Source organism: Cygnus olor, chromosome 17, assembly GCF_009769625.2.
Source record: "Cygnus olor isolate bCygOlo1 chromosome 17, bCygOlo1.pri.v2, whole genome shotgun sequence".
In the NCBI taxonomy this organism is placed as follows: Eukaryota; Metazoa; Chordata; class Aves; order Anseriformes; family Anatidae; genus Cygnus; species Cygnus olor.
The window spans coordinates 4,608,603-4,624,617 of NC_049185.1; the positions used below are offsets into that span (position 1 = coordinate 4,608,603).

At 38.9% G+C, this 16,015-nt stretch overlaps 1 protein-coding gene across 9 annotated transcripts in view; it reads left to right on the plus strand.

Annotated features, from left to right (window-relative positions):
* Window positions 1-16,015, plus strand: part of LOC121079545 (melanotransferrin-like) — a 28,962-nt gene that overhangs the window by 5,933 nt on the left and 7,014 nt on the right. For 2 of the 9 annotated variants that reach the window (XM_040576978.1, XM_040576976.1), the window contains 17 exons: window positions 1,533-1,669; window positions 2,936-3,099; window positions 4,253-4,352; window positions 5,444-5,620; window positions 6,085-6,247; window positions 6,356-6,420; window positions 7,077-7,234; window positions 8,290-8,476; window positions 8,652-8,800; window positions 9,024-9,114; window positions 9,428-9,493; window positions 9,801-9,983; window positions 10,931-11,087; window positions 11,373-11,455; window positions 12,712-12,896; window positions 13,278-13,464; window positions 14,223-15,289. In XM_040576978.1, coding sequence (XP_040432912.1) covers window positions 1,618-1,669; window positions 2,936-3,099; window positions 4,253-4,352; window positions 5,444-5,620; window positions 6,085-6,247; window positions 6,356-6,420; window positions 7,077-7,234; window positions 8,290-8,476; window positions 8,652-8,800; window positions 9,024-9,114; window positions 9,428-9,493; window positions 9,801-9,983; window positions 10,931-11,087; window positions 11,373-11,455; window positions 12,712-12,896; window positions 13,278-13,464; window positions 14,223-14,272 — 2,217 coding nt within the window. In that variant the 5' untranslated portion in view covers window positions 1,533-1,617 and the 3' untranslated portion in view covers window positions 14,273-15,289. Of the gene's footprint in view, window positions 1-39; window positions 97-1,270; window positions 1,449-1,532; window positions 1,670-2,935; window positions 3,100-4,252; window positions 4,353-5,443; window positions 5,621-6,084; window positions 6,248-6,355; window positions 6,421-7,076; window positions 7,235-8,289; window positions 8,477-8,651; window positions 8,801-9,023; window positions 9,115-9,427; window positions 9,494-9,800; window positions 9,984-10,930; window positions 11,088-11,372; window positions 11,456-12,711; window positions 12,897-13,277; window positions 13,465-14,222; window positions 15,290-16,015 lie in introns of those variants that run through there. The other 7 variants (XR_005825077.1, XM_040576974.1, XM_040576979.1 and 4 more) reach the window with 7 other exon arrangements.

Below are 16,015 nucleotides of genomic sequence, written 5' to 3' on the forward strand. Positions count from 1 at the left end.
CAAAAGCCACTGGCTTTGATGTCTAACTGTACCCTGCAGGTGGGCCTGACAGACAAGTTTCCCCAGAGGTGATTCAGGAGTGATTCAGAGGTTGAGGTATAGTTAAATAAAACACGCTTGTTTATAGTGTATTTTAATTGGCGTGGACTTAACTGATTAGTGATCTGGCCTGATCTAATCCTTCTTCCTGGCATTATAAGTAAATATGTGGACCTATAACTATTTTAGAATCACTTCTATTGTGTGATCTTTTCTATAGTGATTTTTTGTTATGTTTACATCTATTAATATATTATATCAAAAGATGATATAGACTGTACTCACTGAGGAATAAAACATACTTCCCAGAGAGTTGTGAGCTGAGCTAGACCTGTGCAAGTGTACCATGTCGAAGGGTGGGACAATAAAAGAGCTCCTTTAGCAAGTGAGAGAACAGAGGTCTTTGGGCTTGAGAACATTTGTTCAGGGAGTGCAGGGAGGAGTGAGAAATGTGAACTTCTTCTGTGATCAGATTAAGGGGAAAGAACATCTCCACAAATGCTGGAGATCTGGTGAGGGAACTTACGAAACAGCAGAGGTGAGCAATGGAGTCCATGTACATGAGCACAAAAGAAGCAGGTGGGGAATAAGGACTGTGAATCACTCAGGGAACAGTACTAAGGCAACAACAGAAATCTGGGTAAAGTATTGGCAAAAATACACAAAGCCGTGAGAGTACTAAGGAAGTCCACAAGATGAAGAAGGAAAACAAAACTAGGAAAAAGGCTTTCTTTCTCCAGAACTCTGGGAATGATTAATTCTCTCCTGAAAAGGAAAGATGAAAGCATAATAGCAATATATATGTATATATTTTCATCAGATCAATTCAGTATGCACCCTCCTGCTTAAACATATATACGTATATTTCTCCTGCTATAGAACTAGTTGTGTTAATCATGGCTGCTTTAGGGTAATTAAGAGGTAATAGTCTAGCCTAAGTGTTAGGAAACAGAAATAAAACATTTTATGTGAAACTGTTGTGCTAGAATGGAAATGAAGAGAGTCAAGAAAATTGAGAAAACCACAATTCTGTTCTGAATTCTTATGGGGGCATAGGCTTACTTTTTGTTTAACATTTCTCTGTAGATAAACCTTTATCAGATAAAAAAGAATAAAGTAAGAAGAACCCTTCAATATTCTGTAGAGAGGGAAGTTTGGTTGTTTGGACAATTCACTTAACTTTAGATACCCTTTTTTTAAGGTAGGTGTAATTCTTGCTTATCTCCCGAAGGCATATTGGTGACTGTTGAAACAGGAAAAGCACAATTTACTTCAGAAGCAGAGGCTTGCATTTCATCCTATGTCTGTTCATAATAAAGCAGAAAATGCACTGATATTTTCCATCTGTGGTTACAGATAGGACACTGTCCCTTTATTCTTTTCATACAAGGATATCCCATCTCTGACAGGTTTGTGTGATTTTGTTGTTGTTATTTTTTAAAAAATTTCATTTTATCCCTGTTGATGCCTAAAGCCTCTTTGTTATCTTCCAGAAGCACTGGTCACCACTGTGGAATTCCTGGTATGAGAAGGCAGAGCGTCGGGTAGAGAGTGGATCCTTGCAGCATTGCTGTAATCATGAAGGCAGTTCTCATAATTGTCCTAATCATCTTCACTTTGCTGTCTTCAGGTAAGGTTGATGCAGAGAGGGAAAGAGAAAGGTGACCTCTGGATGAGTTACTAGGAGACAAACTCTAAAATAAGCTTTGGTTTTGTTTTCTGCTGTGCAAAGAAGTTGCAGCTACAACTGTGCCTGTGATTTCCATTTGACTGTATTTTTACTGTTTGATTGTTGGCAGATGGTGACTCTGTTAGTCTCAGTTTGATATACTAGTTTCTTTGCAATGCAGTGAAGATTTGTTTCCTTTGAGTAGGTGACATCTGCGTACTCGTTAGAGCTGTCAAAATCAATCAGTGTATTTTAAGCTTCTCCTGTCTTTAACTACAATGGGTTCTTTATGGAATCACTCTGAATTACTGTCAGATGTTATGCTTGAAGGAATAAAAACTTCAATGATCAATTTTATTTTTTCAATTCAATTTTATTTATTCCAAGCCTTTTTTATATATATTAACAGATTATTAGAAAACCAAATGCTTAAACATCTGGAAATGACAATGTTAGAGAAGTAGCAGTCTCTTCTATGCATTCAGTCCTGTTTTTAAGTATGTGGTATGGGATTCTGTCAAGTTACATAACTGCAGGCTGTTTTCATATGTAATAACTTTTTCCTACTTAAACGCATAGTGTCTTCTTGAGATGTATATGAATATATTTTAGAGTAGAAGGCATTTAATAGGAAGAATATAAAATAAGTCATAGCACATCTGAGATGGAAAAACTACAGAGCCTAAAGCAAAAGAAGTTTTGTTGAAATGTCTGCACTCCCTTAAAATGTAGCTTCATCTTCAATTTACACCAAGCAAGCACCCAGCTTCCCCTGGAAAAGGAGGTTTCACCTTCTCCTCCACTTCTAATTGCACCTTCCTAACCCCTTATTTCTGCTATCACTACCTTTTTGGTTGGTTGGTTACTTAGTTTTCACCTGAAAAAAGATCAGACAACTGAATAGTCCAGTTCTGCTACAAATTTACAGAGCATTCCTGTGCAGGTCATTTAACCTCTTTGACATCCAGAAATGAAGATAATTCTTACTAACTTCCTGCTTGGAAGAGGTAGGATTGTGACAATTTTGTTGTTAATGTTTATTCAATACTCTGTTCAGCATATTACATGATTCTTCCTTCTCAATAACCAAATTTTCCTTAATTTCTAACTTTTGTGGTGGGTGTTATGGAAGCTAAACCTCTCTTTTGAGGGAAGTCCAACAAATTCGTTGTCATTGCTGAGGAAACGTTTAGGTCCTACAGATATTGACTTTTTTTTATCCTACAGGGAAGAAATTTCGATGGTGCACCCTCTCTGACCTAGAACAGAGAAAGTGTGCTGAACTGTCCAAAGCACTTACAGCTGTGCTGCCCCTTGCTACCATCAACTCGTTTGCTAGGATTTCTTGCATCAGAGCCCAGAATACATACGACTGCATTGATAAAATCAGGGTAAGTTCACAGAGATTTTTAAAACTTATTTTGAGTCAAATCCTCTTTTGAAGAAGAAACTGGAAAACAGTTAATGGGAGAGTGAAATGATGGTATCTCACATATGACAAGGTACAAGGTAGCTAGTGAGGTAAGAATTCAAATCCATGAGCTTTCTACTAGACATACTGTTTTACCTCAGCTAATGTCCTTGCGTTTTCCAGGAAATAAGTAGAAAGCTGCTTGAAAATAAATGGACAAACCCAAACTAATAAATTAAAACCTACTCAGAGCATTCTTCTTGCTTGCAGGTTTTGGTTCTACTCTGACTATAATTAATATTTTCTCTTCCTTTCCTTTCCTGCTACTTTTAACTCCCAAGTATATCTTTCCTGTAGTAAAGGGCAAAAGACTTTTTTTCATATGAAAATCCTTAATTTGAATAAAATTAGACATCAGGCCATTTGTAGGTGTAAGCTCTATATTAATACTGAAATGACATTTCCATAATGCTATATGCTTTGAAAAAAAATCACTGATGGAAAAGAAAGACAAGCATTTGCTGTAGAATAATTCCATTAGTGTATCTAAAATTTGATTGGGATAGAGAATTTCAGTTTCTCTTTTCATTCAATTCTAGTTGTTTCAATGGAGTCCATATCTGACCTGGAAAATAAAACACAGAAAAGCTTTGTTCAGGGAATCATTTAGTTCATGTTTTCATTCAGTCCTGTGACCCTTGTTAATAGGCTTCAGTTCTATTTTCAGATTGTTATTACAGCCAGAAGAAATCTGAGAAGGTTTTGAGGTTCTGGGGGAACTGTAGGAAGAAAAAAGGATTGCCTTTTTCTTCAGTTGGCATCAGAATTGTGTTTCTTGTTTGTTTGTTTGCTTGCTTGCTTGCTTGTTTTTAGTTTATTTATTTATTTATTTTGAATGGAAAGATCAAAGACGAGTCAAGAAAGGAAGTTACTGGAAAAAAACAGGTTTTTTTTGAAGGTAACAGCCTTAATTGCCAACATTTCAGTATGCTTAATAGCAGGGATTCAATTAAAAACAAAGCAAATGCTTGTATATGTCAATGTCTTCAAGAGCAGAGTTCCTGCCTGAAAAGCTGCTCTGTTTGTTGCCCTGTAAACGCACTTGTTTTGGGGGTTTTGCTCTTGTTTTTAAGGTGAATAAAGCAGATGCTGCTGCCTTGGATGCAGGAGATGTTTACTCTGCTGTAAAGCTATATGGTTTGACAATTGTGGCAAAGGAGATCTATGACCAAGGTAGGTTCACAAAGCAGAAGAATAAGCTGTACTTCTGATTTGGCTAATGAATTGCTGTGCAGGGAAAGGCAAAGCTTCTCAAGAATTATTGGGAAAAAAAAGTCTATACGTTTTGTTTACTTATGGGAGTAAGAAGGTGACTAATGACATATGCCTTAGATTAGTATATGTAAAACACATAATGATGAATGAAATATCAGTGGTGCTTCGTATCTAGTAGCCTTTCTGCCTGTGGTACCATTGTGTCAACAACAAACTGTCTGTATCTACCCCTGCTCACAGCACTGGTATTCTGGAATTCTACATCTCATGGGGAATAAGAAGGGTTTTATTCCATTCACGTTAGTTCTTACACCATTCTCTTTGTTTGTGTGATTGAATGTTTATTAGTGGTTCTTTAAGAGACCACTTTCTGTCATTAATTCATTCTCACCTCCTCACCATAAAGAGACAAGGTGGTGAGTCTTGTCATATTAAGATTCCTCTTCATTCCTTGTACAGCTGAGCGTTCCGTGCATTGACAGATTTATAAGGCGAGGATAAATAAGTGAGAGCCAAAATCAAGCATACAGGAGAAAATACTTGAGGGACATGACTAAGAGAGAAGCCAAATTACAGATGGATGTAGGAAGAGACTAAGAAGGACACAGTATGAGAACAGAAATGAGTTTTATTTTGGCTGAAGAACCATGAAATCATAGTGGAAATGATATGTTTCAGTCTGGTAAGCACATTCTGAGGAGAAGACAGGAGTTCTTTCTGTTACAATACCTAAAACTGTGTGATACAAACATTCAAAATTCCTGAGAAGCAACTTTGCACTTTCATTGGATGGTGGAGCTGGATGATCTTGTGAATCTTTTCAACCAGATTTTTACATTCTTGCTTTGCACATCACTGTTATTGCTGAGTTTGTCGAAGTGCCATCTAGCCAGTATGCAGCCAAGTTCCTGGTATGAGTTCCTGTATTTCATATGCTTAAGATTTTTTTTTCCTTTGCCATGTTTGGAGAGGTAACTGAACATCTGTACACAGATGGAAGCAGAATTGGGATTTTAGTTATTCCTGTTACATATTTTGTCCTAACACAGGAAATTGTGTTTTTGCTGTGGCCGTTGCCAAGCGAGGAACTTTGGATATCCAGAGGCTACGAGGTGTGCGCAGCTGCCACAATGGAGCCAGATGGACATCAGGCTGGAATATTCCACTTGGCTTTCTACTTGCAAGAAATGATCTTTCCTGGGATGAGGCACAACCTCTGAGCCAAGGTGGGTGACAGGAGCCATAGCTTTGTCCCTGCCCTCAGCAAGAGTGACTGAAATGGAGGCAGATGTGGCATGAACTGAGCTATGTGGAAACTTCAGGGTTTTGTTGACGAGATAAACTCTTGGACTGTTTGTGAAACTGGCTCTTAGCTTCCTTCAGAACTCTTTCTAGAAATCTCTCAGAATGGCAGAGAATGTTACCAAAACAGGAAATCTTTGTTCTGTTTACAACAGGGAACAACGCTTTGCAATACCTAGCTGGCACAAAGATGATTTCAAACAAGCAAAATTTGATCACTCTGTTTCCAGCAAATATTTAAAATTTGAAGTTTAGGCAATGAAGCCACATTTCCTGAAGAGAAATTTATTTTAAAGCAGCACAGTCTTAATTACATCCATGATATGTATGGCCCCTTTTCTTCTGTGTTTTTTTTTTTTATTTGATTTTTTTCCCCCTACATCTGCAGTAATCAGCGAGTATTTCAATGCAAGTTGCATCCCTGGGGTTGGTGTTGCTGCTCCTCAACTGTGTGCTCTCTGCCAAGGCCAAAAATCCTTTGTCAGAGACAAGAACCACTTCTGTGAGACAAGCAGCAATGAACCCTTCTATGACTCTGAGGGAGCCTTCAGGTAAGCTCTCTGTCACTTACACTGAATTTACCTTTGGGGAAAAAGTACTGGTAAGGGGGGGAAAAAGCAAGGTGACATGTTAATAGGGTGGCATTTGTCTTCCTGCAGGTGCTTGAAGAATGGAGTAGCAGATGTTGCCTTTTTAGATCATCTAACAATTATGAGAGCTACAGGTAATCTTAAAAAATCAGATTCCTTTTAACCTCTGGCTGTGCTCTTTCCTGCATGGGGGTTTGGGGGATTTGCCTATATTTGTATTGTTTCTGGGAAAATTCAGTCCCTGCAAGCAGTTCAGTTGTATTTCGAGAGGGAAATGGAAAAGGAGACAAAGTGAGCAAGCACAAGTGAGACTGCTCACAGAAGATTCGTAGAATGGGAGCAGACATAGAATAGGGACAGACATTTTTATGCAGGTGATTTCTTTAGCCTAAAGTCTCTGATGCAGCTGCTGGTTGATTTTACTGACTGTTAAGATTTCTTTTAACTTTTGGTGTATTGAGCTGCTAGAATGGACAGTTCCCATATACTCAAACTTAGTCAAGCTCTGTATCAACATCTTGGAAGGCTGTAGTAGTTGCAGAAGAGTATTTTTAAACAAACATGTTTAGAGAGCTACAGTTTTAAGAGTATTTTGGAGTAACTCTAGCTGAGGTTGTTCTCTTTGGCTAGAGAAGAGCATGTCAAAGACATCTTTCCAGGTGTGCTTGGTACACTGCTGCTAGCGTAATATTTGAGCAAACTCCTCTGAAAAAACTTTTACCTTTCATCTCTGTGGCTGCTGAAAAGCCATGTCTCACTTCATAGATTCACGAATGTCCTGTTGTTTTAGAGTCAGAACACCAGGAATATGAACTCCTATGTCCTGATGGGACTACTGCTGAGCTGAGCGAATACAGCACCTGTAACTTGGGCAGGGGTCCTGGCCGTGGCGTCATCACTCGCCGCAACTTCCAGAAGATCACCAACAAATTTCTTAGCATGATCCAAGTGAGTGGATATTATAAGCTATATATCTCTGTACTCAGGATTTTATTCCAGCTTTGTGTGGAGATCACCACCCAGTTTGCCATCTTTCTCAAGAAATTTATGGTTAGCGTGAACAAAGCATTCAAAATTGGTTGTTCTGGGGAAGGATCCTGTACTGGCTTCTGGAGTGATGTCTTACTTCTCTCTAAAGTGTTCTTCTGTAGAAGGCTGTGAATAAATAAGTAAAAAAGGGGAAGATGCCTTAACAGACAAAATGGAAAATAGCTAATGATTTTCATACTGCTCTGGAACTTAGGTGAATTATGCAGCAGAGGGAGACACAGAAGTTCAAGCAGGGTTCACCTTTCTTTCTCTCTCTCTCACCTATTTGGACTTGAACTTGAAATGTGTACTATTTAAAGTATTTAAAATGCTCTTAAAATGGTCCAACAGACAGTGAATAATTCAATCCAGTGGGCTGATTTGTGCTGTCATGCAAACTCTAGCGGATAGTAAGAGTACAAAATCTTGTTTGTTTAGCGATCTTCATATATCTTTTCTCAGTTGACTTATTAACACATATCTTAGCTGTGTTCCCCATATGTAACAGTAGCTGTGCAGCAATGTTCCCAGTATACTTCTCAGTGCATTCTTCTCTTCCAGTACCATCAATCTGAACAAATCTACTTTGCATATAGTACTTTCCCACCATAAAACACAAGGTATATTGCACCCCATTACTGCACGTATCTATCAGAAAGGTTTTCCACTCAGCCACACTGCCTTAGTTGCCCTTCTAGGGAAGAAAACATTGAGCACAGCCCAATAAATTTGAATAAGTAATATGGGAAAGACAAAATTCTTGAAAAGAAGTGAGTTGCAGGCCATATAATGCTTTTAAGGACTGTAACCTTCTACCCACTGTGGTAACCTGTGGGCTTTGTCCCAGTGTGATGGATATTAGAACCCTGAGTGCTATGTTACAAACCATTGGTATGAAGGGACAGGAGGATGAGGCTGCCTGTCACTGAAAGGATGAATTTATTTTCTGCAATTAAGTGTTGTTCTTGTCCTAGCGCCTCTTTGGTCAAAAAGGAAAAGAAAGAGCCAGATTTGAACTCTTCAATTCATCAGCATTTGGGGGAAGGAACTTGCTCTTTCGGGATGACACTCAGCACCTGCAACTTCTCGAGGAGCAGCTAGAGATTGCCTATGTCCTTGGCCTGGATTATGTAGCTCTCCTTAAGGGACTAGGCCATGAAGGTAAGAAACCTTCTGGAGGATTGTACCTTTCTGTAAAGAAAGGGAAGAAAAAGTTATCTTTCCATGTTATTCTTCCCTGCCAGGCACAAGTGAATAGACTAAAACATCTCCTCAATGAAGATCAGATTGGTGTATGGTTGACATGATCTCGTTGTGCTCCTTCCTTCTAATGCAGGGAGCTCTTTGGACAACAGTGTTGTGCGCTGGTGCTGCATCAGCAATGCTGAGCTTCGCAAATGTGAGGAGTGGGCACTGAACATCAAATCTGACCCGTTAGTCTGTGTCCAGGCAACTTCTATGACCAACTGCATTGAAATGATCAAGGTAGGAGAGATCCTCTGGTCAGAGTATGTGATAAGGCCATACAGGGTACGTATGTCCTTGTTTAATCTGAACAGGAGGAAAGAATGCTTGTACACTAGAGGCACCAGTGGGAAGGAGAGGGAATTTATGCAGGGGAATTTCCAGCCAGTGGGGAAGTGCAGCTGCTTGGTTACACAATTCATGCAAGTCCTGTTTGTGTTATTTTCTGTAATGCTGTTGGCAGAGTAGTGAGGCTGATGCAGTTACCCTGGATGCGACACATGTCTACATTGCAGGGAGATGTGGACTGGTGCCTGTAGCTGCAGAATGTTATGGTAAGTTCTTGTGTGACCTTAGCAAGAAGGGAGCAAATCAAAAAAGCACCATAAAAATATAGTTAAATTTCAACAATTTGTGATGGTTTATGATGAAAGCAGGAATCAATACACACGTTCAAGGACTTTACCCAGCTCTTCCACTAACTGGCTGTAGCATTTTGTCTGGTTTTATATCTATTCTATAAAAGGGGCAGAGATGCTGATGTGGTTCAAGAAGATTGCAAGGTTATAAAGCTTTTTGGTGGTGTGCTGTCATGTAATAGGAATGTCAGCAGTCACAAGGTCCTTAATGGTTGTCTCCCCTCTCTAGAGCAGAGGTGTGGCCCAGCTGCTGAGAGCACAGAGGAAATGAGGAAATTTCATCTGAAGCCCAAAGGTAATGCGAGAACTTTAGGAAGATGAAAGGTTTCAATTTTCCTGAGGCTCCCTGTAGGAATTATGTTGGAATGTATTTGCATGTTCATTTCGGAAATAAATTGCTTTGCACGTTCAGTAGGAGCTTTACATACAACGCAGGGCTAGCAGGGCAAGAGCTCTGTGGCTTAGCAAAGAATGCAGATGATCTACCATTAAGTGAAAATAACATGACACGATGAGGGAGGGAAGATGGGGGTGAGGGGGTGTCTACGTGTCTGGAATACTTCATTGCCTTCATATAACTTGTTGCTGTCATTGTTTTACAGCACTGTCACCTGTTTATGCTGTAGCCCTAGCTAAGAAAAATGCCAAACAGATTAACATCCATAACCTTCGAGGAAGGCGATCATGCCACAGCCACGTGTATAGTCCTGGAGGATGGTTACTTCTGTCCAGATATACAGTGGGAGCTCTGAAGAATGTTGCTGAGGGCTGTGACATTGGGTCTGGTAAGGGCTGCTCTGGTGTATCTGTTGAGTAGACCAGGGAAGTCTGAAACCCAAAATTTGGGAGTAAAAAGGAAATGGGCCCATGAGGACAGAGAAGAAGGACTTTGTTCTTGCATATCACTGAAGATAATCATCTTTGCTCTGAAGTGTTCTTGTACAGAGCTCTTTAGTGGTGGATTTCTCTTAGACTACGTGATATGCCTTAGTAAGTGATGCACCATAAACAATAGTTGTATCAATGTCTACATGCAAAAAGGGAGGATAATCAGCAGACACCCCTAGAGCTCAGTGTGTCTGTCTGATGAAAGTCAGTCAGTTTCTTTGTCTCTTTTGATTAAATCATCTGGTCAACTAACTCAAGTCGGTTTGTCTGTGTTTTGGATGTAAAAAGTTATGGGTTAGGTTTATCTTAATGGTATTGAATGCTGTTGTAATAGAAACTCTTCTTCCCCTTATGCTTTTAACACACTGCCTTGTGTCTTGATCCTGCTGTCTTGTGCTCAGCTTTGATTATCCATGTGGGTGCTCCAAAACCTGCAGGATGATGGTCTCCTCTCTCTGTGCTTCAAGCTACAGGAAAAATGTGCTGTTCTTCAAGTTGCTAATTAATGCTTCCAAGAGTTAAGTATGAATAGGGATGTTGCCACCTCCATTACGATCTAGTTAACAGCCTCTTATTCCACAGCTTCTTTTGCTTTCTTGGGTTGCTTAGTTCTAATATTTTGCCACTTTACCCAAGAAAAAGTTAATTAGGGATTTGGCCAGCAAGTGATGATTGCACTCTCAGAAGGTGTTGAAGCAGTTCCTGTTATGTGATTCTTCATACTATTTAGGCCTCTTCTTACCCGTTATTAGATTGGAATCCAATTCCTTTTTTTTTTTTTCTCCATGGAAGAAGAGGCTTTGGAATACCTTGCCCTAATCTCACCTAAGTTTTCTCTATTCAGCTTACCAGAATTACTTTTGGAAGGGCTGCATGCCAGGAGCAGATGGAAACCTGTGCAAAGTATGTGTTGGAGACAGTGAGGTGGAAGGAGCTCGAGTATCTAGCAGATGCACTGCAGGTCACAACGAACGTTACTATGGCAATATGGGAGCTCTCAGGTAACCCTCTTCTTCTGAATAAGAAAGGCAGAGCAATAGCCAGAAATGGCTTATTATTTTGATGGTGGTTTTCTTAGGATTTTTTTATTTTTATTTTTTTTATTAGCAAATGTCTGTATTAGTATGGCTAGCGTGTATTTTGTTTTGGCTGCAGTTTCTATGGCTTGTGATTTTAAAACAGTCATGACACCATTTCCAGAGCAAGACACTGCTTCCAAAGATGTAAGGTATCTTGTAATGGCTGTCTCTGATAACTTTTTTTTTTTTTTCTTTTCCCTGCACTAGGTGCTTAGTTGGCAATCCCAGTGGAAGAAGCTTTGGAGATGTAGCTTTTCTGGAGCATTCAAACCTACTCCGGAACATAGAGAGTGAGATGCAGATATTCTCATGTCATTTGAGATTGTTTGTTAGCGTTAGTTACTTCCCACGCTGTGACTATGACTCCTGATCAGCTTTTACAGGTTTAATCTAGGTCCATGAAGTTGTGTTTGTGACTGGAAAATTGCAAGAACTTTCCTGCCTGTACATGTTGCAGTAAAGCTCAAAATTCAGGTAGTGTTCTGTTTCAGAGAGGAAAGAGGAGGAATCATTGAGTGCAGAGATCAAGATGTGTGTTGGGGGTGGGAGAGGAAATCATCTTTGGAGTCTGCACTAGTTTTTGAAAAACTCAAAGCTTTGAAAAGTAAGCAACTGTTCCCACCACATCTTCATCCATAGGCATCTACAGTGCATGTACTCATTGTTTGTAGTCATTCTCAAGAATGAAAATAGCAAATAGAGAGATACCATGGGCTATTTGTGCTGGGAGATGTTCTACAACTTCATTGTGACATGGTAACTTCCTCATGTTGTTTCACAGGCACTTATGGAATAAACAGTCCAGATAGCTTAGTAGGTAAAAATACAGCAAACTGTTTTGTCTTTCAGTTTCTAAAACAATATTGTTACTATAGTGTGAAATGGTTAATTTCTTCTGGGAAATACTGATCTTTGCAACAGTCGAGCTACTGGATTTTGTTGATCAAAGCGGTTTTGGTTACAATAGCTGATATCCTTCCAATCTCTTAAATTACTCCTACTGGTCTAACAGCCAATGTGCTACCTTTTCATAGAGATGAGAATAAAGGGAATCCCCATTTTATTCAGTCTGATAAAATACACTGAAACTCAACTTTAAGCAATCTCAGTAGCGGGAGAAGAGACCCTTCTAGGAGAGAAATCTCTCTAAAATCAAGCAGAGGAATAAGAACCTGGAAATGCACAGGAGTTCATGCAGCAATGAACAGTTTATTTTGGGAAGCAAAGACACGCAGGCCAAATTGCTTTGTTTTCAGGAAGTGATCTGATTACAGATGAAAAGGAAGCATGATGAGCTGTTTGTATGCCTTCATTTTACTCTAGTTTTTATAAGATAGGTGCAGCTTCAGTTCACTAACCTGTTTCCTCAGTGAAAACACTGAGCTGCTCCTTATGCACTCTCAATAAATGAATGTGTAGGATGCTGCATATTTGTGAACATATTCACTCAATTTCTTCCTCTAAATTTTTAAAACTGCATGAGAGTCACACTGTCTCCTGCTTTTGTTTTTCAAAATGATTTTCTTTCACTTCATCTTCTTTTCAGATCTGGATAGCTCTGGTTGGGCTAAAGGTTATACCCCTATTGACTTTGAACTCTTGTGTCCGGATGGAACGCGTGCTGCAGTCACAGAATGGGCAGGCTGCAACCTTGGCCCTATTCCCCCCAGCACAGTCATGACTCGGCCAGTCACTGTCACTAAAATCTATGACTTCCTAATGAAATCCCAGGTAAGGCAGATAATGGGGAAAAAGTTAGTATGTTATCACTTTTTATGTGCAACTTCTGAAAACCTTTTCAAGATCAAGAACTTTATATACTAAATATATAGTGTCTTCAGGTCTGATATGAAATAATTAAAAATTTTCATAGAAGGTTGAGAAAATAATTATTTGGATTCTCTAAAGGGCACCAGTTGCCATTCTGAAATAACCATACTTTTGCTGAGAAATAAGCCACTACAGAACTGCATCTTTTTGAAGTAATAATGGATGGTGCTAGGTGAAAGTACATTTTTTTTTTTCTCTAGATTCTGCTATAAAACTGATGGCCACTAACTTAACCTTGTTATTTATAATCCAATTTGCAGAACTTATTTCTTTTCTGTTTAGGAATTTTTGGGAACCAAGCTGGATTCTGAATTCCATCTTTTTCAGTCACAGAAGTATGGTGAAAGTGATCTGCTTTTCAAAGACACTACTCAGTACCTTGTTCGCGCAAGTCACATGAGCTATCAGGAAATTCTTGGAGTGCCTTTCTTTCAGCTGGCAGAATCAGTGTTTAATTGTACACCTGCAGGTAAAGTCTAGTTCTTCGTTCTGAGACAAAAATGCAAAGCAGGAGATCTTCTGTGCATAGATATTGCCCTTTTGTTTACTTTGAACAGAGAGGTACATTCCACATAAGCCTGTTAGTAAAAGGAGTACAGTGTTTGGAGCTCCTTTAGAGCCTCTTACAACCCCCATTCATAAGCACTGAAACTGGAGCTCTGCAGGAATGGAATAAACAGTACACGTTAGAGCAAATACAAGGTTACTGCTGTAAGATTGCTTTACTCCACTGATTTTTTTTTTCCCTTCTACTCCAATGATCAGCTTTGGGATAAGGGAATATAATGTTCATTTGGGTATGACAAGCTTGGGAAAAAGATAAGAATTCTTATATTTAACTCTTAAATTAACCTCAAAGTAAGCCAAATAATTTCAGTTTTAAAGAGTGCACTAAAAATCACTCTAAAGAACTCAATATCAAAACCTTTATATTCTTATGGACAGCTTTTTTCATTATTTTCTTGTATGAAGTGTACATTTAGCTGTCACTAAAACTGACCCTACCTGTAAGTCAGGGTCAAGCTGTTTTGGGATCTGAAAATCTGTACTGAAGTAAATAAAGATTATGCAGTGAATTAGACATCTGCAAGTCTAGAAGTTGTTAAAGAACTGAAATTCAAAAAGGGACTTTGACGTCTGCTCTGTTCCAGTGAATAGTAGCTGGAGAACTTGTAATTTTCACAGCTGACAGCATCTTTAAGTATGTGTTCTCTTACTGGTTTGTAGGCATTTTAGACTTTTGCAAACAGGACATCTGTACATCCTCATCAAATTGATGGCTAATAAGACTTTGCAAGGCACCTACCACCACCAATGCTGAAAACAAGGAAATACAGAAGTCCAGCCTATCCAAAGCAATCAGTAAGGAAACTGTCACTTCTAGAAACCTAAGCTGAATACCGTTTTGTTATCATCTTTATTTTTTAAAAAAAGCATATTTTATGTTTATGATCATGTAATACTACTCATATGTCATCATGTCATCCTTTTCTTGTTTGGAGCATGGCATGATGTGGAACAGCACACACCAGTCTGCCTAACCCACAGCACAGAACTGGGATCAGCAATTCTGAGCAACTACTATAGAGGATTCAGCATTTTTGTGGGAAGAGAGGGTCAATGCAATGGACTAAAATACAAGCTGTCATGAAGGGCACAGGTTAGTGGGTAGCAGTTTGCATTGCTTTTCCTATTATATCTTTTAAAAACTGTTTTAATGAAAAAAAAACAACTGATATTTTGGTAGTTGCAACATTAACCTATATTTGTGATTTTGTTTGCAGTCTGTGTTGAATATGCATATGTATCATGCATTATGTATACAATTGTTATCAGAAGCAGCAGTCTTTTCTACTTTTAATTGGGAAGACTGTATTTGCTTTTTTAACCATGGGTTTATACTGGTAAATCAAAATATTTGTCTCTCAAATTAATGTATTCAGACATCTAAGAGCCAGCAGAACTGGATTCTTGCAGCCTTAAGGTGAAGGAAAACAATGGATATACATCCTTCTCAGAAGCATCAACCATTACATTGTATTTTGACACTTAAGTGTCTAAACATGAATTATTAATTAAACCAAACATTGTTTTTACAAGCAGAAACTATCTGAACATATGAAGTCTTCTGCCCACAGTGCACCATGTTTTTGTTTTGCCTGGATAAAAGATTTTGTGTGGATGGCTACTCAGGGGCAGGGCTCATTTTAGTTTGCAACAACAGTGTTATTAGCTTCTATTTTCATGCTGCCAAGTGATTTTAATTAAAATAAATAAAATGAAAAACAACACCAAAACTCATCAGAAACACAACTTTCACCCCAAACACTCCCATCCTTGTTACATAATGCAGTTGCATTAACCACAGCTACCAATAAATGGAATGGAAATAGTGAAGACAGGTCAGCTGCAGTAGAGAAAGTAAATGTATTTGCCATACAAAGCTTAAAGCACAACAGCAGCAACAGAAAAATAATAAAACTCCTCAACACAGCAAAACTAATCACCAGGAACCAAAACTACTCAGTTGTAAAATTTACTGCTAAAACTACCTTCTTTTAAACAGTTAGTTTTGTGCCAATGTTGTCTTTCCCTTATTTGATTTACACTAGTTTCTCTCATTCCTCTTTTCCCTTCCCTAGGAAAAAATTAATTGCACTCCCAGCACCAGTAAGGGTTTTTGATTCTGTGCTAAGATGCACAGAATCTAGACTGTTTATTTACTTCATTTGTCACATCATTTGGCATTGATTGAGCCAATAGCAGAGAGTGGATGCAAATCCAAACTCATCTATCTACCTTTCAGGAAGAAAGTTGAGAAGACGAGTGTAGGCAAGTCCCAGTATGGTAGCAGAGCAAAATCTTCACATACAGCGTTGCTGACAGCAAGCTGTAGCCTTGAAGTGGGGGAACAGCAGGGGCCTAGTTTAAGTCTTGATGCGCTTACTCCCTTTCTTTACTGCAGCTTACATGCCATCTGCAGGACTCAGGTAACCCTGCACTTTCAGAAAGACGAGAAT